This window comes from Trachypithecus francoisi, unplaced genomic scaffold (assembly GCF_009764315.1).
Source record: "Trachypithecus francoisi isolate TF-2019V2 unplaced genomic scaffold, Tfra_2.0 Lachesis_group0, whole genome shotgun sequence".
Lineage (NCBI taxonomy): Eukaryota > Metazoa > Chordata > Mammalia > Primates > Cercopithecidae > Trachypithecus > Trachypithecus francoisi.
In genome coordinates this window covers 119,677,060-119,700,410 of record NW_022681453.1, presented here as the reverse complement: position 1 = coordinate 119,700,410, position 23,351 = coordinate 119,677,060, and the positions used below count along the sequence as shown (strand labels likewise).

Sequence of the window (23,351 nt, the reverse complement as noted above, 5' to 3'; positions counted from 1 at the left end):
AGTCAGTTTTAGGTTTTCCTTTCCTCACAAGATTAATAGGACTATTAATAGGAACAATAACTTCTTCAAAGCCTCTTCCTCTATGAAAGCCCACCCTAGTCTGAGACTAAATCACACAGGACCTGGAATGTACCATATTTAAGCTCAAAAATGCCTTCTCCTCACATTCCTTGTTAGTTAACTTTGTCCTTAAGAATGGTGTTATTATCTCAATTTCCTGTGTTCTTATAGTCACTGCCCTAGTTTCGACTTGTCTGCTGTCCCCCAGAATTCTTGCAGTCACCTCCCACCTCCAGTCTTCTCACTCAAATACATCCTCTAAAGCGTTATCAGGGTTCTCTCTCTCAACCACAGAACCGCTTTCTATTTAATACCATACAACAGTTCCCCATTACCCATGGGATGAAATCCAGCCTTCTTTATGCCTTTCCTCTGCCTTCCCTCCCCTGCTCAAAATGCAGCAAGATGGTACTTTTGGAGTTTCTTGCTCTTCCTCCTGCTTCAAACCTCTGCACCTGTGTTTAAGTTGTATGCTAAGCCCAGAATGCCCTTCTCGGCTTAGGCTCTCTTTGTTTCGCTAACTCCTATTCATCATTTTAAGCTGACCCAGGTCCCCCTCCCTGAATACCACCAACCCTCTCAACTGCTTTAGTACATATATTGATTTATCCACTTTACTCACTGTGATATAATTATATTTCCTTCCTCATTAGACTTTAATGATAGGAATGGCTGACCCATCTTAGTATCCTCATCTTTGTGGAACAGGGAAACTCATGAATATGCAAATACAAATCCAGTATTCATATGTTTTTAGATCTCTTCCTATATCCATATGGCCCTATCAGGACCCAACAACAAACAACAGTAATACTACTATTACTATTTGTAGCAGCAGCCAATCAATATTTACTGAGAGCTTAGCAATGTACATGGTAAGACAATCTTCTTCATTCCAGAGAGCAAATGGGGTCCAGATATTAAGGACACCACTTATAAACTCGTACCTAAAAAGCAAAATAGAGATAACCCTGGATTGTTCCCAATATAGCTAGAGAGTGTCACTGTCCCTATTAAACACAAGCCTGGCAGGTTGTGGCCAGGTAAGACCTCCTTCCCATTATTAAATCCAGACTAGCAATGGCTGAGATTTTTAAACTAGAAATTCCCATGTTACCTCCCTCCAAAAACTCAATTGTCCCTTGCATCTATAGAATAAAGTTTAAATTCATCCGCCTGAAATCCAAGGTTTATCATAATCTGTCCCCAACATAATTTTCTAGCTTTTTCCCCCTCTATTCCTCTACACAAACCCTCTGCTTCTCCTAAGATTCTGCATTAATACCTCTACTTTCAATTTCCTAGCATGTGATATGTCCCTGCTCCCCAACCAAATAAAAAAAAATGCTACCTTTTCTTCATTCCTATTTAAAAATAATGCTAGCCATTCTTCAGGTCTCAGCGCTGAAAATTCCATTACAGTAAAAAGTAATCGTTTTCCTCTTTAAAATTCTATAGCACTTATGATCTGTACTTCTTAGTTAACATAATGTACTTAACATTTGCATGGTTCTTTGTGTATATAAAATGCCTGATATTTTGGCATGTCAAATATGCTAAATATGGACGTCATATTGATAGCCCAATTGGAAGCTCATAGAGATCAGCATCGTGTCTTCATACTTTTTGCATGTTGCCATGACTCCAAATCTTGCCTATTATAATAAAACAAGAAACATTTGCTGATTTTGGGCTCCACACAGAAAAGAAATCAAAAATAAAACTTCATAAAAATATCTGAAATGAGTTCTATTTATCCATTCCTCTTCAATCAGGCATATATTTTCTGTAGATATAATAACACCTCTCTTGACACAGCCAGAAAAGGAAAAGAATTGACCATGTTATATTAATAAGTCAGAACTAAGGATAGGACTTGTCTGCTAGTGAGACAAGCATGAGTGGGGGATAAGGGAGGAGAACCAGGCGTCACCAGGCGATAGCATTACACACAGTTTAATCAGCCACAGTGAATATAGCTTTTAGAGAGTATACCAACAGTCAACAGCTTGACATGAAATTAGCATCAGGTGCCCCATATATCTAGTTGAATTCTGACTCTGCCATCTACTTTTTAGAAAATTAACTTCCTTAAACCTCAGCTTCTTCAAGTTATAGCTTGGTTTTAGGAATTAAATGAGATGTAAAAGCACTTGCTATGTACATGGTAAGCTCTCAGTAAATATCGGCTGCTGTTACAAATAGTAGTAGTAGTACTGTTGTTGTTTGTTGTTACCAGTTGAGAATCTAGGAACAGGCAATATTTGAAACTTCAGACTAGCAGGCAGGCAGTAACCCTCAAGAAAAATTCCCATCAATGACTTGATAGTCTTGCAGGAGCATGGCTAGAACTCCAATAATCATCAGAATCTGGAATTATAATCAAGGCAGGAACCTATAAACTCGATTTGGGCTGCAATAGGTAAAGACTCAGTCTCAGGAAAAATTTCCAGATATTAGAATCAGGCAATTAGGCATAGAAGAAGGCTTGTTACAAAAGTCCAGAGACCGAAAAACTTCTTCAATGACCACCAACTACGGAAACATCTGAACCCAGAGCATTACTGAAGCTGAGTCTCCCTGTGAATTATTGTTAAATGACTAGGGGCAGGCAGTAAGGGGGAAGGAAGATGGATAACTGAGGGAAAGCCCAAACACAGCAGATGTGAATTACTGATCACTTAAATAGACAAAGTGTTTATTAAAAATTTACTGAGCAACAACTATTACCAGGCGTTGTAGGAGGCACTGTAATGGTAGGCTCCGGTAGCTTACAGTCTAGATCAGCACTGTCAGATAGAACTGCCAGAGATGATGAAGATATTCTGTGTCATTGAGGATGATATCCACCAGCCACATGGGGCTACTGAACACCTGAAATGTGCTTGTGTACCCAAGAAACTAAATTTAAAATTTTAATTTTAATTCATTTAAATATAAATAACCACAGATGGCTAGTTGTTCCCATATTGGACAGCACAGGACTAGAGAAAGGAGGCAATAAGCAAGTAAACAGAGGTAATGACAAAATGTGAAGCTTATTTAGAAAAAGCCAAAGTTCTGGTTTAGGAATAGCAGGGCGGGGCCAAGGGGTGGGGTTGGGGACTTGACTGGAGAGTTATGGAAAATGTGTTGAAGAGGAAAACAGCCTGTTAAGAATTGGAGGCTACCGTAGGAGCTTGGGTTTTGAGGTAATTTTCCTTTACATTTTTTGAAAGAACATTGTGACTGGCTACTATGCGGAAAATATGTGAGCCTACATAAAAATGCTTCATGGGTGTGTGTGTGTGAGTGTGTGTGTGAGTGTGTGTGTGTGTTGGCTTGAATGAATTTACTAGTTTAGCTCTTCTCCCCATAGGAGTATCATCTTTAATATTAGTGTGTACATATATTCAAAAGAAAAACGTACTCTGCATCAATATTAATTCATCTAAAATGAGCAATATACATACATATATTCTTGAGCTTTTTTAAGTACAGGAGAAAGGAAACAACCTCCTAAACATATTGATAATACAAAAGAATTCTGTAGTTCGATCTCATACACACACCTTTAAGAAGTACCTATACAATTACATAAATGAAATAGATGCATATAAAGATAACAGATTATCCTTAGACTTGTGAGAGTTCAATTTCCAATTGTAGAAGGCAGAAAAGGAGAAACTTAAATAAATTGGAAATGCAACCACAAAACTGACTCAAGGCAAAAAAAAAAAAAAAGGACATTTTTGAGAAAACGGAAGCAAGTGGGGTTAATTAGCATAGGGAAAAGAAGATTAATAAATTATTGTGAGGATATTTAGAACTTCTATTCAGAGAATATGGCATAGTTGGGTTACATTAACACTGGAGAAAGAACTAAAGCCAGCAGACTAAAACTGCAGAAGATGCTATTTATGGCTGTGAAACTCTGTAATCAGTGAGGAAAGCAGAGCAATGTCCTTCTGTGGAGGTCTTTAAAACAGAATAGATTCTCATCAGTCTCATTTGAAAGGTTTAAGTGTGATCCTGCCTAAAGGCAAGGTGATGAAGGGAATGACTTTTCAAGGTCTCAGCCAGTCAGCCCAGTGAGACTACACAGCTGATTGTGGGCTGTGATTTTTTTTGTTTACCCATATCTTATTGTTTTACACCACCATGTGGCCACACTGAGTAGAAATGTTATAAATTTTGAATCTGAACATAGGCCTTGAGACATGTCAACAGTATTTTCTCATACTCTTAGAATTGCACAGTCTGTTTAGAAATATTCAATCTGTAAAAGCACCTAACATAAATGTGCTTGTATTCATAATCCTTTTGTGGTATTAATTACAAATAAGCAAAACTGGTACCTATTTGATTAATAATAATATGTCACATTATTTTATTGTGCATTTGCCATTCTATAGGAACAAAATTTGATTCACAATAAGCTGAGTTCATAAAATAAAAACCTTTTATTTTATATGTGTATATATTTAAAAACCAGATTCTGGCCCTTTTATACTTAATAGATGTATTAAGTAAATTAAATGTGAACATTTCCTTGCAGGAAAGCAATAACTGCTGACATATGACTGAAGGCATCATGTAAAAAATAATTTTAGATACGACACATTGGGCCAATGTGTTTCCCAATACCTTTCCTCTTCAATTTATGCCATAAATACATCTGCATCAATTAGCATTCATTAAACTCTCATATGAGCTAATTTTTGCATTGGACAAATCAGACTGACAAAGCCCATTCTGTCGCTCCACTACCATGCCACTTTCACTACAAAAGCATTCTCTTCAATATGGACTGTGAGATAGCTCTAAGGCCAGACTGCTTCTGCTAGAATCCTAGTAAGCTATGTAATTCTGTTCGTCTCAGGCTCTTTGTAAGATAGAATTCAATTTTTTGAATTTGTATAAATAAATAAGATAATGCGTAGTTGTTAATTCAACAAATACTTATTGCGTGACTACCATGACAGGCACTTTTCTAGGCACAGGGGATACAGCAGTGAATAAAACAGACAAAAATCTCTGCCCTTGGGGACCTTACATTCCAGTAAAGAGTCAGATAGCAAATATTTTTGGCTTTGTGAGAGATAGGATTTCTTTTGCAACTGCTCAACTCTGCCATTGCTGCACGAAAGCAGTCATAGACAGCGTGTAAGCAGTGCACAAATGAATGAGCATTGCTGTGTTCCATTAACATGTAATTTATAAACACAGGTAGCAGACCAGATGGGACCCACAGACCATAATCTGCTGACCCTGCAGTAAGGGAAGACAGCAATAAACACCACCAAAACTAGTACAAACGAAATAAACTTTATGTTGAATGGTGATAAGTAGCATGGAAAAAGCACAACAAGTGAAGGTATGAATAGTGTTGGAATCTGGCCAGGGTAGTTCTCACTGAGAAAATGACACCTACAAACGAAGGAGGTGAGCAAGAGAGTCATAAGAATGTATAGGGAAAGAGCATTTCAGGAGAAGCACTGTCATGTGCAAAATCCCAGAAGCAATAGTATGGCCATTCTTTGTGAGGGACAGTGGGATGGACCCTGTCTGGAGCAGAGTGAGCTAAGAAGAAGGTAGTTGAAAATGAGGTCAGAGAAGCAATGTGTGTCCAGATGATACAGGACTCAAATGCCATTATAAAGGGGTTAGTTTTTTACTACGAGAGAGATAGGAAGCTTTGCAGTTTTAAGCACAGGAGTGACCTGCTCTAGCACCCTAATTTTAATGGGATCAGTCTGACTATTGTGTTGAGAATAAACCGATGGAGAAGCAGGGAGCTGTTGCAGTAATCCAGGTGAGAGATTATGGACCAGATGATAATGCTGGAGATGATGAGAAGTGGCAAGATTCTCATGTAGGTTAAAGAGAGCCTGACCAGGATTTTATCTTGCAATGGATAGGGAATATGAGAGAGAGGAGTTGATGGTGATGCCAAGGTTTTTTGTCTGAAAAATTAGGTAGATGGTGACTACTAGAGGTTGGGGAGATGAAGTAAGGAAGATCTGTGTCTCCAGTGTGATTAAGTTAAATTTCATACCTTTTAGGTGTCTAAGTAGAGATGTCTAAAAGGCAGTTTCTACAAGATTCTGCAGATCCAGGAAGAGGTTTAGCCTCAGGATATACATATAAGACTTGTCAATGTATAGATGCTATTTAAAACCATGAAACTCATGAATTCACCAAGAAAGACAGAGAAAAGGTCCGGGCATTGCATCCTGAGACACTCCAAAGTTAGGAATCTAGGGAGATGGGAAGATAACTGCAAGGAAGGCCGAAAAGAGCAACCAGAGAGATAGGAGGAAAACCCAAAATAATGGCACAGTGGAAGCCAAGTGGGAGCGTGTACACAGAATGAGGGCATGAGCTATTGTATGACTTGCACCTGAGAATGCATAGAAAATGAAGATTGAAAATTAAACCATTACATTGGGCAATACAGAGACTATTAGTGGTACGGACAAGAGCAGTTTCAGTGACGTGGTGGGAATGACAGCCCTGCTGGAGTGAGTCGCAGAGACAACAGGAAGAGAAAAATTACAAGTAGAGAAAGCACACAGCTTTTTCAAGAGTGCAAGGTTTTCCAGTTTGCTTTCTAACAGTGAAGGGAAGAATTCAGTTGATAATTGGAATGGAGGACACGGAGCAAGAGAAGCTTTTGGGGTATTTTGTTTTGTTTTAAAAGGAAGAAACAACAGCACTTGTGTATGCTGGCAGAAAAGCTCCAGGAGAAAATGAGAAATGAAAAGAGAGAGAAGAAACTAGAAGAGTGAGAGACTTGGTGGAGCAGTTTCCATGAGTAGGTGCAATTGGGTGAGATCCAGTGCAGAAGTAGATGGGTTAGGTTTACACTCTGCTCCATAAAGTGCTTAACATGGTGCTTATCACTTCGTAAAGCCTCAAAATTAGCAGACGTTAAGCCACTGACTGTCAGTTAAAAAGTTTGCCTTCCATGATCTTACAGCTCCAGTGCAGGTACAGCATTCAGTACATTAATGAAAATAAGATGAATAGAATCATGACAATGAAATGAAAATAGTTGGAAGCAACATTGAATCACATTGACTAGCACCTAGATATTGTTCTAATGGTAGAGGGATACCTGAAGGAGAATAGAAAGAATGACGGGTTACTGTTTACATTTGATTCATGGGATGAGTCTGCTGGAACCAGGATCTCACATGGTACTTGACTCCTTATGGATGCTGAGTGGGTTGATCAATTAATTATCTTGCCTTTTATAAATTCAGCATGATGAACACCCCATGGCTCTTGCCTCACAAATGTTGCATGACACAATGTCATTTCCATGCACTTTTAATATCATTTCACTGATTTTCACCAATTCATGAGAGCTGAGCAGTAGGGCAGAGCTACAATGGAGAACCAGACAAAGGAAGGTGGGTGGTAAAAGCACAGCTGCCATTTCCACAGGGAAGAAAAAGGGGCTTGGAGCAACTACAATCTGAATTGTGTTCCAAACATGAACACAGCTCTATGAATACATGCCAGGTATTGAAAGAAATACATCATACTTATGAAATATATCTCAGCTAATATGGAGCTTTAGGGAATCATTTTTTGTTATTTAACTTTAGTATCCTTTTGCTCTTATAAAACTTATGCTTCACTGAGGTATGGCAGGTAAAGAATTTCAATGCATCTTAATTCTTCACGGTTTCAATATAAATTTGGAGTTGTGTTCCTTTAAAAAAAGACTTGAACCCCGAGGTGAAAAAGCACACTGAAGAATGTAGCAAACAACGTGACAACATATAATTATAGAAAAAGCAACTTTTGCAAAACATTAATAAAAATGCTAAAAATTCTAATTTTACAATGGTGAACACAAAACCAAATCACCAAAAGCATTAAAAAATCAAGAAAGCCTTAGAAACCCACTGGGGTGATCTACCTCCTTCTCTTTCACAATTGTCCTAACCCAAAAATGACAATAACTAACATTATAAAAAGTCTTATCAATTTATCTTTTACTTGATTCCAGCCACTGTGTCTATGATCCAGAATTATCTTTTACATTTTTCGCGTGTTTCAAATTGTGAAGCTTAGTTACTGGACTCTGCTCGGTAATATTAGTGCATGTTATATTGTCCCTTGAAGAGAAAATAGCAGATTGAAATATCTAAGGGGAACTGTGGCTGGAATGTGTGCATGCTGGCATCGGATATTGATTGACAGTTATATAAATGCCTACCATGGCTTGATCAACCTACTAATTTTCTTATGTTAGAGTTAAACTACCCCAACTTGTTTTTTGTAAATAAAATCTTTAGGAACACAGTCACACTAATTCGTTTATGTATTGTCTATAGCTGCTTCTGCAAAGCAAAGTTGAGTAGCTGTGAAACTACATGGCCCACAAAACTTAAAATAGTTACTATCGACCCTTTACAGGAAAAGTTTGCCCACCCTTGATTTAACTAATGGCTGGATACTTCTTAAGCAATGTTTGTTGAACCATATTGTAAATCCAAATGCTAATGGTAGAAGGAATCATATTGTAGACCAAATTGTCACCTAAGTGTACCCTACTCCTGTAAATATAGGGCGTGTTGTCCTTGAAAGTAAAATTTCTATATTTTCCATTGATTTCTTAAATTCAGAATTTATTAAATGAAATTCTATTAAATAACAGGCACCTCCATGTCAAGTAAACTTTCTTTTTAGGTTGTTAAGAAAGGAAAATGTTTCCATGTGCTTCTATCACAATGTAAACATCTGAAATACACTTTTGTTCCTCTACAGTCTATGATTTTTATACCTTGTTTTTGTCCCATTCATATTCACACAACATCAAAACCTCCTACCTCTCTTTACCCTATCATTAAGAGCTTTGGAAAATATAAAAAGATTCTTAAAATATTAGCTATTCTTAAATTATTGTCATTTATTTTGAAATGTCAGTGGGCAGCTTCTTTCCAATACTACATGTGTTAAATATATATATATACACACAGAGAGAGAGAGAGAGAGAGAGAGAGAGAGCTGAATAACCCTCCAGTTGGTGGTATTTGTTTCCACCGTTGATTTTTAGAGTCCTAATTTTTCTCTGTCCTGAAGAAGAATCTAAACATTTAAATTATTTAAAAAGAGTAAGTTTATAGCTGCTATGCCTTAGACAACTTATATTTAGAAAAGGAAAATTTCTAATTCAATTTACAATGATGTCAAGAAACTACACATATCTGCAGGCAAAGATAACAAAAACATTCAGGGGTACACAGTCACAGCTCTACTTAAATAAATAAACTTTTGGTACTAGTGATTAGGTACACAGGATTCTTATATGTTTAATTGGCTAACGTGACAATTTGGAATTACTTCAAGTCACATTTAATTAGATCTGGAATCTCTGGAGAAAGAAATAGAGAGACCTAGCAGAGAAATAGTCATAAAAGTAAACTGTTTATCCAAAGGGTACTAAGTAATGGATTAATATCTATTGCACAATAGTTTTTAATATCCCCTCAACTTAATAAGATTAATGCAGCAAGTGTACACACTAGACATTAAAATCAATTCAATTACACACAAATTTGTGGGGAGAGGATTCTTCCTTGAATTGGAGATTTTTTTTATTTTCTGTTTTCAGGTAACTAATAAGAGGTGAATAATATTTAACTCAGGTAAAGTCTGAGATATGCTTAAATACCAGTCTAATAGTTAGCTATATATGCTATGCTAGGTTTGAAGACCTAAAAGTTCCTAACATCTGTGTCACTCTATAAGTGCTTTGAAGCTTAATATAGGCCAACCAAAACAAAACATTATCTCATAATCTTTAAATATTCTTATACTGTACAAATTTAAAAACCACCTAGAAGACAAATAGCTTATTGCTTCTCTTTTATAGTTTTGGTTTATCTAACCCCCCAAAAAACCCTACTTTCAACATTCTAAAATTTGCTTTGTGTTTTGCTTAATATTAGTCTAGACAAATTTATACATTAAAAATCATCTTCCTCCATATTTGTATATAGTGTCTGTTATGATTTTCCTTCTGTCCTATACATTTGTGTTTTTTTTTAAAAAAAATCTGTCCTTGTTCTTAGGAGTGCCATGATTGCTGACTACATGTTCTGGCTTGGTGGAGGAAGGGAACAGAGCGTAAGCAAGCTCATCAAACTGTACTGGCAGGTAAAAATTGATGTCCCAACAGGGAGGAGAAACCCATCTCATTTTTAGGACTAAAATGAAAGATTGGTGCTTAAAAGACTGCAGGAAAAGGTAGCTCTGGGTATATCAATCAGAAGGAAGCTACCGAATAATAATGTATTTATAACGAAGTAGAATTTCTAAGAGTAATTCTAGAGGCAAAATTCAAGGTTGTTAACCCGTGGCCCATACTTCAGTTTTACAACTCATTATAAATTTTGGAGATCCCAGGAACGACTTTTCCAGGCATGCTATTATAATAATAGGATTCTTTAAAATATGAACATTGTATTTTCATAGATTCTTATTGATCTATGGCCTGTAAAAACAGATGCTAGAATATTAATTACATAATAAAGGAAAAATGCAAAGATCAGATGTATTTGTTTACTATTTACTATTTGAAACACTTAACCAATAGCAAATTGCAAATCTTGTTTCTCATTTATTATTCAAAATGACAGCAAGAAGTCATACCAAAGGTCAATCAGATGCCAAGAAGAAAGTCATAATTTCTTAGACATATAAGAAGAATTTTGGATTTATTAGTTCAATCTCATTTATAAGACATGAATCTGTTCTTGCTTTACCCTCCACCAACAAGCTGTCAATAAGTTTCTGCTGAAGTATATCCAAAATGAAGAGCTCACTTAACCCCCACAAAAATAACATCTGGTTTGCTAACTATTAAACTGTTTTCCTCATTTAAAGTGAATTTCTACTCCCTTAAAACTTCCATCCCGTTGTTTCTAGTGAGTCCACATGAACCACATGAAACCCATTTCCAATGAAGTTATTATAAATATTTGAAAATCAACTACAAAAGCCAACTTTCTCCTCCATGTCTTCTCTTCTCCAGACTGTGTGGAGCTTTTTCCTTGTATTTCAAGATGTTTTAATTTAATTGAATATGAACCTTTAGAACCAACCAGAATAAGATGTTCTAAGCCACTAACTGTAAAGTAAGAAATAATCATCAACAGCCTTTTGAAGCTTCCTGGTTTTTTCCTGTCTTTTTTTCCCCCCCACATTTTCACTACTGTGTCTTGGTCCCTAGTTTTTTGTCTCTCTATATTATATGTTATCTTTGTTAGACATTAAAGTGTCAGGTTTATCATACACAATTTCCAGTAACTCACATGGTTCTATCTGGAGATCAATTTACCTTCTATTAAAAAAAATTTAGATTAGTCCCATCATACTTCAGTTCTGTGATTATTTTAAAATAAAAAAAACAAATGTTGATCTCCAAGTAGACAAATCTTTAATCCCAAAACAACCTATTACTTCTCTGATAATTTTAAGACTTTCCTAACAGAATCTGGAACATACAAACAGCAGTAATTGCTGATGAACATGTAACTAAATAGCTGTTAAAAAATGCCAGATGGGGAAAATAAGCAAATAATATGGGCTATAGATATACAAAGAGGACTTTTTTATAAGGATTTCAGAGGCTTTTATAAAGGATTTGAGAGAGGTGGAAAAGGAGTTGTGAATATTGAGGACTGGAAAATATTCAGCAGGCCTGGCATATACTAGGTCCCCAGCGAATGCTTGACTTAATTTAATTATTCATTAAACAAATATATATGAGTACCTATCGTGTTTTCTACATTGAACTAAGAAAATAATAGATCCAGTGTTAGCATAACCTAAGACAAAGTAAGACCTTGGCAGTTTCGTAAATAAAAATTTTGTCTGACCATGTTGTGGTTCGCAAGCGTGATAATTCAGTTTTTACACTCACGTGTGAGACACACCTCCTTCAAATCTTGTTATGTCATCACATTATCCATCTGATGTGAAAAAACTTTTTCTGTTTCCTTTAGCTTTCAGAGAACATTAATATCTCTATTTTATTTACCTCAGACTAAGAAAATAGTCTCCACTTACCAATGCATGCATGTTTGTGACAGAAAATGAAATAAAATGAATATTTTACTATTACACATTAATAAAAGATAAAAAATAGTTCTCTTTGTATTCCCTTTTTCTTGATTGGATGTAACCTGGTGTAAGGGAAAAGAGCTCTTCTCTAGAAGTCAGGTCTGATTTCGTACAAGTTCTAATACTAACTAGATATTCAACTTAGGGCAAGTTAGTCTCTAAAGGAGTTTTAATTGGAAAGTGAGAATGGCCGGAATAAAGTGTTTGAGAAGGTTTATTCTTAAAGCCCATTTTCGCACTAAAATCTTATCCAAAATCTTAGGCACATCCAAACATGATGTCACTAATTTTGAGGAAAAAAGAAGCAACATAATTAGAAATCACTTCCTGCAGATAAATTCTATAAATTAACACTCTCTATCAAGCCCCAACATCAGCACAACAAACCATTCACTCACCCATTATATACTTCCTGCTGCTAACCAGCTCTCCTTGATCTTGATTCAAATGTATACATTTGAATCCCTAAACCTTGTTCTGTCCCAAATCAAAAGGGGGTATTTAATCCTTGTTAGAGAGTGCCAAGTCTATGCCATCTTTAAAGATATATATGCCCTGCTACCCAATCCACCCTAGCAATTTCACTGATGACTTCAAGAATGTCCTCAGACATCACAGACTAGAGACTGTATTTGCATGCAGTTTTGTAGGCATCCATTAAGGTTAAATAGATAGACACTATTTTCACCACCTTTGCCAGAAGTTACTATACTGTATATCTTCCTTTTCAACCACATAAAATCCATACCATTTTAGTTGGTTATTCTTCTTAACAGGAAATGGAAAATTTCAGAATGTAAAATTTTGAGAACACGTCTATATTTACTCTTATACATGGTTGACTTACAAACTCTCAGATGCAAAAGAATGGACCTTTGCTTTGGTGGACTCAAGAACCTTTCAATTGCATTAGGAACATTTTTCATATCATCAACGCAGCAAGGAAAAGAAAGGCATAAAGCACTGTACTATATGACAGCTCACACTGGGATATATCACTTTGAATAAGTGTTTGCACAAGTTATTCTATAATAGTGTCACCTCTTCAGAGCTAGAGAGGGTTGAAAATAACTTGTCATGACTGTACTTGCACGCAATGCCTCTGCAACCCGATATCCAGGCAGCTGTAATCAGCCATTCTCCTTGAGAACACCTGGAGACCTCACCACACTCCTGAACTAATTAGCAAAATAGAAAGTACCAAGTCGGGCTGAGACTAAGCTATTTTTGAAAGAGCTGCCCTATAGTGTTTATATATTGGTCCTACACTAATTTTATTACAAGAAGAACTTTATATTAAACTCTAGTCCACCTCTCCCTGCTCCTTACATCCAGGACTAGTTTTAATAACATGAAAAAAACAAGCAAGCAAGCTTACTCCATCTTCCACTCCCCTGTTCTGTCCTGCTGCATTCACTTTCAACCACATTCTGAGGCACAAAAGTTTTCATGTGTGTGTCTTTAACTCATGTAATGTGAATAACAGAGCCAACCCTGGTCTGCACTCCTCAGCGAAGTGAAGTGAGAAAAGGTAACAGCTAATTGTATCACAGAACTCCCACAAAACAAGTGCAGAGGAACCCCACTAAACAGGGGCATGCTGCCTCATCAGCTCATCACCTACCTTAATGGTTCTTTTTTCCTTTAATTTTTTTGAGTTATAGACCCCTCTGAGAATCTAATTCATTTATAAGCATCCACCTAGAACAATACTCATAAACACATACACACGAAATATGTGCTTTTTATCTCATTGGACTGGAAATTGATATCCTATACACAGTCAGAATACCAGAACAGCATTTACAGAAAATTATGGTTTTCTCACTCTTGTGAGAAGGCTTTTGTAGCTTTTCTAGATCAAGGAATTGAAATATTTCATATTGCACCAATTTCAACATTTCATTTGAATGTCAATAACAGGTAAAATCCTGATTCACAAAGTCTCTACTAGCAAATGGAGTTAGAGCTCCAATACTACACAATATCTCAGATGGGTCAGCATGAATCAAGAATTACCAAAATTTTCAACTAAAATTTATAATACGTCATTTCTTTTGTCCTCGAATAAATGAGGTCATCTTTGTTAGGCTTATATCATCAAGGCTATCTATGTCAGCAATTTGTTTCCATTTTAAGGCTGTCTGAACAAAGAGTGACCTTCATAAGAGATAAGCCACTTGCCAAGTGTCTGTAAATTTTTGTCCCCAGAAACTCTCAAGTCTTCGTCAGTCTCACCTTCAGTGTTGGAAAATCTATATTGTTATTTGACTTCAGTCACCTCATTTAGAGTAGCTGCTTGGCCAAAAAAAAAAAAAAGCTTATAGTTTTTCGGCAGGATCTCTAATAGTAACTTCAGCATTTTCAATCAAAAGATTTGTTTAATTTATGTGCCTAAGATATCAGCCATTGCAAAGCTAGTCCTGGAATTTCTCACCATCAAATTATTCTAAGAAGGAGTTTTCTTTTTTCTTAAAAAATTGTAAAAAAAAAAAAAAAAAAAAAACAACCAAACTAAATCAGATCTAAATCTCTTCTCTGGATTGTCAACAAACTTCTCTAAAAGGAAAGAACCTCATGGTGTGCTCTTGTATCTTGATAAAGATCTACTGAAAAGGCACTAATTCAAGCTCTTGGCTCCGAAGAAGCTGAAGACTTTCACAGCAGTAGAAAGACCTCTTTTGGGATTGCTGGAAGAGCTGTTGACACCAACACAGGCCCGTGTAGAAAGCGTGACATGTGGAGCATCTTTCTTCAGTGAAGCAGCAGAGGCTGAGGCAGTGCCAGCTTCACAGGTCTTCCATCTGTGCAGAGAACACCAAGACTTCCCATCCAATTCAAGCTGCACTTGGCATTGAAATGTTTCCCATCTCATAGCTATCAATGGCCTATATGGGTTCCAAAGGCAGCTTACCAAAAAGAAATATCTCTTTGGCGTGATTAGTCGTACTCTCAAAGGACAAAACCAGGAGCTGGCTGAACTGAGAGACAAAAGATTTTCCACAGCCACATGCTCAAAGATGGCCCATAGTTTGGGCCCTAATGCCTTTCTATGGACTTCAAGGTTCACAGACCACAGGCTAAGACTCTTTTACAAGTCCTTCTCTTTACATCATTTCACTATTGCAACAACCCCTTTTCTTTTTGCTATTAGATCTACCAGGAGGCATTTACTGCTTCTAACACTCAAAGCAAAATATACCACCCACAATGTTATTGTCATATAGTGCCTCCATAAACTGCACCATGGTCATTCAAGCTTGAAACCTTTGCAGTAGTGTCCAGACTCTTCTTAAGTTAGTGGATACCTTTATTATTTACTCTCAAACTATATTTGTCATTCATACTCATTCAACAAATATTTATTTAGTGACTGTATGTAAGGCACTGGGGTATATGTTGGAGATACAGGAGTGAACAAAATAGGTATCACCTGTCTTCAAGGAGCATCTATTCTAGCACAAACTATTTACCAGGAAAAGCTACAGACTATAAGGTACTTAAATTATATATCACCTCTTGTTAATCTGCTTTCAAAATGCACCGCCATCAAAATTCATTGCAAAAAGCAGCTCAATAAAGATTTGTTAAATCAATCAATCAAATTAAATCTTGGTTTGACATGAAGCTCAAACCAATAACATTTGACATGAAAATATTTTGGCATAGTTGTTTCACGATTTTTAAAACCAGTGATTATGAATCCAATGAACATTTTGCTAGGTATGTGCACATGTGTTCTAAGTTCACAATTGTAAACAACTTTTGTACTTCGGTTGAGTTTAGGATCAATAGAATTTTTGAAGAAAGTTGCAGGTTTCCAATAGATCTTTTAGGCTCATTAATTTTAGTGCTCAGAGGTATCTTCCTGGAAGTTCCAAGTTCTTAGCCTACTAACTGCTTCTTTCAAACACGACAATCAAGGTAGCAGCAAGTAAATAGATTTCTCTAAACAGACCAGAGAATGATGTACAATAAATTAATACTAAACATGTTTTGATTACATATACTAATAATGATGACTTTTTTCTCTTCTATTCTTTGTTTCTCTTCTTGATATTGCAAAATCATCCCAATATTACTCATTTACATGGTAAACATGTACGATAACCCCAAATAAATACAAAATCTTCAACATGAAATTACAGGCAAAGTAAGGTCAAGGAACTGAAAATATTTTTTATCTTTAACAAAACACCTATATTTTCTGGAGAAATGTGCTTTATCTGAAGATTTGCTTCCATGTGAAAAATTTTTCCACAGAAAGGAACAAAATAGCAATACCATCTGAATATTTCTCTTAGAGGCCTATATTTATAGTGTATTTATTTATTTGGCCCTGTCAGGCAGAGAGTGTCTAAATTATTTGCATGAGGAATGTCTGAAAGCAGCCCAGGTCCTATAGTATTTAGATTAGATATAATTTGAGAAGCACTAAAGACACTCACCCAAAAATATTTTCCCCATCAATTCCTATGTATCATACTTAAATTCTTATCATTTGGCATTGAGTCTCCAGTCATCCCCAGGTCATATGCAGAAGAAATTTTATCTAGAAGTGTTTAACTAAGTACATTGTTACCTCTGAATAGAACTGTAAAAATTAGTTTATTTGAGCTTTCTTAGTCTTCTTTGAAAGGTGAAAGAAGAATTCTATAATAATAAGATATAGGGAAAGGTAAGGTCTAATGAGAAAATTTGACAGAAATATAGGAATATAGGAAATGTAGGCCAACCAGAAGTACCTTCTGAAGGCAAAGGACATCTGTGCTTAATTCTGTCAAGGAAAGGAAGCAAAGGAAAATAGGTACCATGGAGCGGTAGAAAAAGGTTGGGCCTGAGATTCAGGAAATTTAACTTCTAGTTCCAAAGCTGACTCAATTTTTAATAAATCATTGCAATTTTTTATTAGCCAGCTACTGCTGCAATAATACTGCGTAACAAACCACTCTAAAACTCAGTGTCTTACCAAATAAACATGTTGGCTCAAATTTGACTAGTTGAGGCTAATCTCAACTGGGCTTGGCTTACCTCCAAGCTGCAGAGAGGTCCAAGTGTATTTCACATATCTTTCACTCTCCTTTGTCCAGTGATTACCTGATGTAGGTTCTTTTTATGGCAAAATGCAGGATTCCAAGAGAGAAAGCCAAACCATACAAGCACATTTTAAGCCTCTGCTCATACCATCGTTACTAACATGCTATTAGTCAAAGCAAGCCACACGTTCAAGCCCAAGAGCAAAGGGTAGATCCTTCTGCCCACTACAAAGCCAAGACAAAGGGGTGGAGTTGATGTTGCAACAGGGAGGGGAAACACTGAGACCCACAACTCAATCTACCAAAATTGCTCTAGGCCTTCGTTTCTGCTTCTGTTGGCCTTCCAATGAGGAAGTTGGCCTAGGTTAGTGGTTCTTAAACACCAGTCTAGTAACCAACTGCATCAAAGTCACTTAGAAAAACATTTAAAATATTAGATTCCTAGAGTTGAATGGGATACTAAAAACTGTATTTTTCTATTGTCCCCCTTCAACCAGGTGATTCTGATGCACAACCCCAGGCATATGTCTCAAAAGCTATTTCCAATTTTTAAGTTAGTGACCAACTTAGCCCACCATAGAGTTTATCTGGGACTGCCCAATGTGCAAAGATATGACATTGGGTGAACTGCACAGGTGATCCTGCCTACCTGACAATGTAGTTTAAATAATTTATAAGACCCAGATTCTCCCCTCCATCTTCCCACTATGCAGATTACCTCCCAGTAGATTAGGCAACTTATGTTTCCCATTGTTAACAGTTAATAACTGCTGTCCCCTTCTCCCCATGTTGTCAGTCAGATTTTCCTGTGTACTTCACATCCCTGAAGCAAACCTCTTGGCTGCTTAAGTGTCATAGACAACAATGGGCATGCAATATTCTTTAGTCTCTTGCCTACAAAGAAATTTGTCTATTAAGCTAGACAATATTAAAATTCCCAGTTTATGAATTATCATATTTTTCAATTAGAAGACAGACTAAAAAGGAAGTATCCAAATTGAGGTGAGAGGTAAAAGAGAGCTTCCTTTCCTGGGTCCTGCAAAAAGATAAATGTAGAAATAAATTTCTCATCTAATTATTCATTCCTGTTTATATATTCTTTAATGATATGTTTCCATGGTTACCAGTGTTGTTAAATGCTGCCTGTGTTTCATTTTGCTTTGATGCTATTTGAGGTAGTATGCCAGTAGGAGAGGTTCACTTTTAAATGAAAGATGTAATTGAGGCATGTATTTGATCCAAGGTTGAGTGTTCCCATGAAGGAGATAGTGACCGTGACATTATTTGCTGGTTGTATAGTTTTGTGTAGTTTTTCTATTGATGTTCTGTGAGTGCTGCAGGCATTAGAAAGGAAGGGAAGAAAGGAGGAGGGAGAGAGGGAAGAACCTGAACCATACACACATATAAATTAATGTGTATATATTTTCCTACCCGTATATATATATATATATAAAGCATATATATATAAAGCATATATATATATATATAGAGAGAGAGAGAGAGAGAGAGACAGACATTGATTTAGCTGGACTGTCAAGTAAGTGAGGTTGCTTTTTACCACCCCATTCCTCTCTTCTCCTCATGCTATCCCCACTTCAACCCAACATGTACATGCCAACAGGCAGTTTTTGTTCGAAAATGGGTTGAGTATTCAATTGCTTTGCCTCAGTGTGAATTTCAGCCACAATGCCACCTCTCTGGAGGTTTTTTGCCTTTGAAGCCTCACCTCTCACTGAGAAATAAATGGCTTTATCCCCTGCTACCAACACAATGGCAGGCATCCAGATCATACAAGAATTTGAGGGCAGTAATCCTTGCTAGTGCCTCAGAATATGCCCTGCAAGGGGCAGCATGCTTCACTTGCACATCATCCTTCTCTGTACATTGATAATTAAGGCTTGTTAGAAAATTCAGGCATCAGAGCTGATACAATCACCCCTTCTCAGGTGGCTGAGGCAGGAGAATCACTGGAGTCCAGGAGTAGTTAGAAGCTATTACAGTGGTCCCCAACCTTTTTGGTAATAGGGACCAGTTTTGTGAAAGACAATTTTTCCATAAATCAGGGTGGGGGGATGGTTTCAAGATGATTCAAGCACATTACACTTAGTGTGCACTTTATTTTCATTACTATCATTGTGATACATAATGAAATAATTATACAACTCACCATAATGTAGGATTAGTGGGAGCCCTGAGCTTGTGTTTCCCTGCAACTACACAGTCCCATCTGGGGATGATGGGAAACAGTGACAGATCATCAGGCATTATATTCTCAAAAGAAGCTCATAAACTAGATCCCTCGCCTGAGCAGTTCACAATAGGGTTCATGCTCCTATGAGAATCTAATACCACTGTTGATCTGACAGGAGGTGGAGCTCAGGCAGTAATGCCAGCAATGGGGAGCAGCTGTAAATACAGATAAAGCTTCTCACTGGCCCGCTGCTCACCTTCTGCTATGTGACCTGGTTGGGGATCTCTGAGCTATAGTAGGCTGTAACCACACCCGTGAATAGCCACTGCACTCCAGCCTGGGCAACATAATGAGACTCCATCACTATAAAAATAACAAATAAATAAACCAAAAAATTCAGACATCATAAAAAGCAAAACAATTAATCCTCAGTGACCCCTTAGTAATGTTTATTTTGTATCTTCTTCAGAAATGTCTATTTTTTCAAAATATTCCTGGTTCGGTGTTTCAGTATTATTAGTAGGTGACAGCAGAAGCCCACATCATTTAAATGCAGCTTTTTCTTTACTCTTTTTGCCTCCTAAATAGCTTTTGGGTTTCTGGTGGTTTTTATAGGAGAAAAAAAGTTACTTCCAAATTTCTTTTCATTTTCTCTCATTTGAGAAAGATATGGGCTTAGAGATGTAAAGCAATTCAGGTCTTCCTTTACTTTAACAAATTTAGGTCTAGATATTTGATTCCCAGGAGGCCTGTGGCTATTCTGCATGGTTTCCATGAGGTTACTTTATTTTCATAGAGAGTTTGCCTTCCAGTCTAAATTTACAAACATGTTGATTCCTTCTTTGTGCTTGTTTGCATCTGAAAATCAAAACTTGTTATGAGCAAAACCAAATTTAGAGGGTTTTATGGTTATCTATTCTATTTTCCATAGATTTTTATGGGTTATTGATTTACAAGCTTGCAGAGAAATTGAGGTCACTTTTTTTAGCAGTTGGAGATGTGTAATAACGATTCCATGAAATCATGAAATTTTTTAGGCTGTGTTCACCCAGGTATAAGATAATCTGCAAAGCTCAAAGCTTTTACTGTTTTTATTTATATACAGTCATTATTTTGGTGGTATTGCACACCAATTAAAATAAATTCTCCTCTTTTCTTGAATTCATATGATTGTATTTTCTTTGCTAATTTTTGAAGACTGCCTACTCTATCTGTACCTGGACTGAATCATTCTCTTTTTCATGGTAATTTTCTCTTTTCCAGATAATGAGACCTTGGCATTTCAAATATCAGCCTTTAACATGTGGCATGATTTCGTTTTTCTCAGGATTATAAAGTAACTGCTAAGCTCACCTATTTTTATTCAAGAAAGCATAGGTGCTATTATATATATAGTGCAGCCTACACCAGGAACCAACAACCTATGAGGAACAATAACTTCCAGAAAACCTCAGAAGGATTCTTTCAAGCCCGAACATAGAGGGATGGAAAATACCATCTTTAGTATGGCAAGCCTTCACTTCATTTATTATTTATTCTTCATCAGGTGGAGGTTGGCCTGCTGTACCATTCATATAAGATGCAAATCAGAGATGTAACCAGAGACTGGACAGATAACTTGGAAGTATAGTGGCAGGTCTCTTGAAGTTAGCACTTTATCTCATTTCATTTAATATTATGTAAAGTTGTGATTTTTTCTTATCACAAAGCACATAGAAATATATATATGTCTATAATATATGTGGATCTATATATTATACATGTATTTTGACAAGTCCATTGCATTTCTCACAGGCGCAATTATTTCCCCTCTGAGACTTTTTGATGTTAGGATGAAAGCATGGGAAGTCATGTATAGGAGGCCACCTGCCCCATAAAATTATCCTCCTGCAATCTATTCTTTTTAAAATATAAAGTCTTCTGGAGAGGCCACTACCTGGAAGACATTAATTGCAGACAAAAAAATAATAAAGAAAGGGTTTGGCGCAGTGACTCACGCCTGTAATCACAGCACTTTGAGAGGCCTAGGCGGGCGGATCACGAGTCAAGAGATCGAGACCATCCTGGCCAACATGGTGAAACCCCATCTCTACTAAAAATACAAAAATTAGAAAATCGCTTGAACCTAGGAGGCAGAGGTTGCAGTGAGCCGAGATCGCGCCATTGCACTCCAACCTGGTGACAGAGCAAGACTCTGTCTCAAAAAAAAAGAAATAATAAAGAAAAATAAAAGGTGTCTGATTGCCAAGCAAAGCTGAAACTTATGTGAGAAAAGAAATTACAGGGAGGCAGGAGAAGACCAGGACAAACCATGAATAATATTTCCACAGCATAGTCATCTCTCTTACTAGATTCCAGATACACTCATTTCTCTTGATCTGCACACCACCAAGGTCATGAGCGACTAGCTTCTAAGATGAACAATTCCCTTCTTAGAAGCCTCCATTACAACTTTCTTCTTCCTGCTAAAGATTCTGCTTCTGCCCTCTGAAGCTTTGTGCAAGAACCTTTCATGTATTTGGAATCCTATCTTAGTGCTGGACAGGGCTGTAAACATCATTTACAAGTCAGCACAGCATAATGGCTCAGAGGAAGAGGCCCTAAGATGTAACTGATTTGAATCCCATCTCTGTCATGAAGTAGATGTGTGAACTACACCATGTTGTAGAAGCTCTATACAGACTGAGTTTTCCTCAACTATAAAATGGAGTAACAATGCTTGCTTTCCAGCATTGTTTTAGCAAATTAACATAATAATTTATCTATAGCACTTAGCCAATGCACAGTGAAGACTCATTCAATAAATAAATGAGTTTTTCAGGTTTATCAGTAAGCCAAATAAAGTCTGCATAGAGAGAATCTGAGACCACTTTGCTACCTGATGACAGAAAGTTAGTCCTTGAACCTAAATCTTGTCTCCAGATGAAACGTCCTCAAATCTTTTTAACTTGTTCTCCAATATACACTTCTTCAAAGGTAACCCTGACCTTTCCACTCAAAGTCATCTCAAATAATAGCCCAAAAGATAAAACAAATTCTGAGTAGAAAAAGCAGTACAAGTTAAAGAACCAAGTCACCAGGTCTTTGTCTCAACCCTGCCATAAATTAGTTGTGTGTACTGGCAAGGCATACCCCACTTTAAAACCAATGGTCAAGAAATACAATAAAAAACAACATATAGTTAGGAATAGAAATGCCTACCTTCATACAACTAAATGATATATAGAGATGAAATGCACAATGACAAAAAAGGGTCCCAAGCTGTTCTGACATTTACTACTAAACACAGAGGCTAAAGCTCATTGGTAATACCTAGTTGTCCTTAGGAAATAATTGCAGGTAATGTAGCTATTTATTTCTGCAATACCTTTTGGTGATTCATTTTAAGTCATCAAGAATAAAAGCTCTGTGGCATCCTAAAGAGTCTGGAGGCTGCTGAAACCCACACTTGTAACTCTGAGTTTCTTTCAGCTGGTGTTTCTCTAATGTGCAAGCAGAAAATTATTTGGGGTCTATAGAATAGGAACATACTTAAAGTTCTATTTATAAGTTATATATGCTTTGCCATTAAATAAGCTAGACTGACCTAAGCACGTTATTTAAGCTCCCATATCAAAACGCCGTACATCTAATTTTTGTAAATGTTTCTCCTTGACACTGGCATGCTAGCTGATAACATGTCCTAAATCTAATGAGGGGCCAGTGGACAAAACAGTCTTACTTGTGGCCAGTAGGTGTGAGTGATGAATATTCCATTTTGTGTCAGAATTCTTATAAAGAGGATCTTGATCTGGTTACGGTTTGATGTGGTCTGTTTGTTTCTCTGTGCTAGAGTCAAATTCTAGCTGTCTGTGGAGACAGAAATAGATAGTGATGGAAAAAGAAGAAGGGAATCAATGCTTGATCTTATTCTTCCAAGAATCTGCAATCTAATTAAAAGA

At 36.7% G+C, this 23,351-nt stretch overlaps 1 protein-coding gene and 1 non-coding gene across 3 annotated transcripts in view; both read left to right on the top strand.

Moving 5' to 3' along the window:
* SPATA16 (spermatogenesis associated 16) overlaps positions 1–23,351 on the top strand; it is a 257,900-nt gene that overhangs the window by 163,670 nt on the left and 70,879 nt on the right. For both annotated transcript variants that reach the window (XM_033211730.1, XM_033211731.1), the window contains one exon: positions 10,131–10,215. In XM_033211730.1, coding sequence (XP_033067621.1) covers positions 10,131–10,215 — 85 coding nt within the window. The remainder of the gene's footprint in view (positions 1–10,130; positions 10,216–23,351) is intronic.
* LOC117084744 lies at positions 11,938–12,038 on the top strand. The gene has a single exon (XR_004437645.1). It is a non-coding gene; the product is annotated as a small nucleolar RNA U13 (small nucleolar RNA).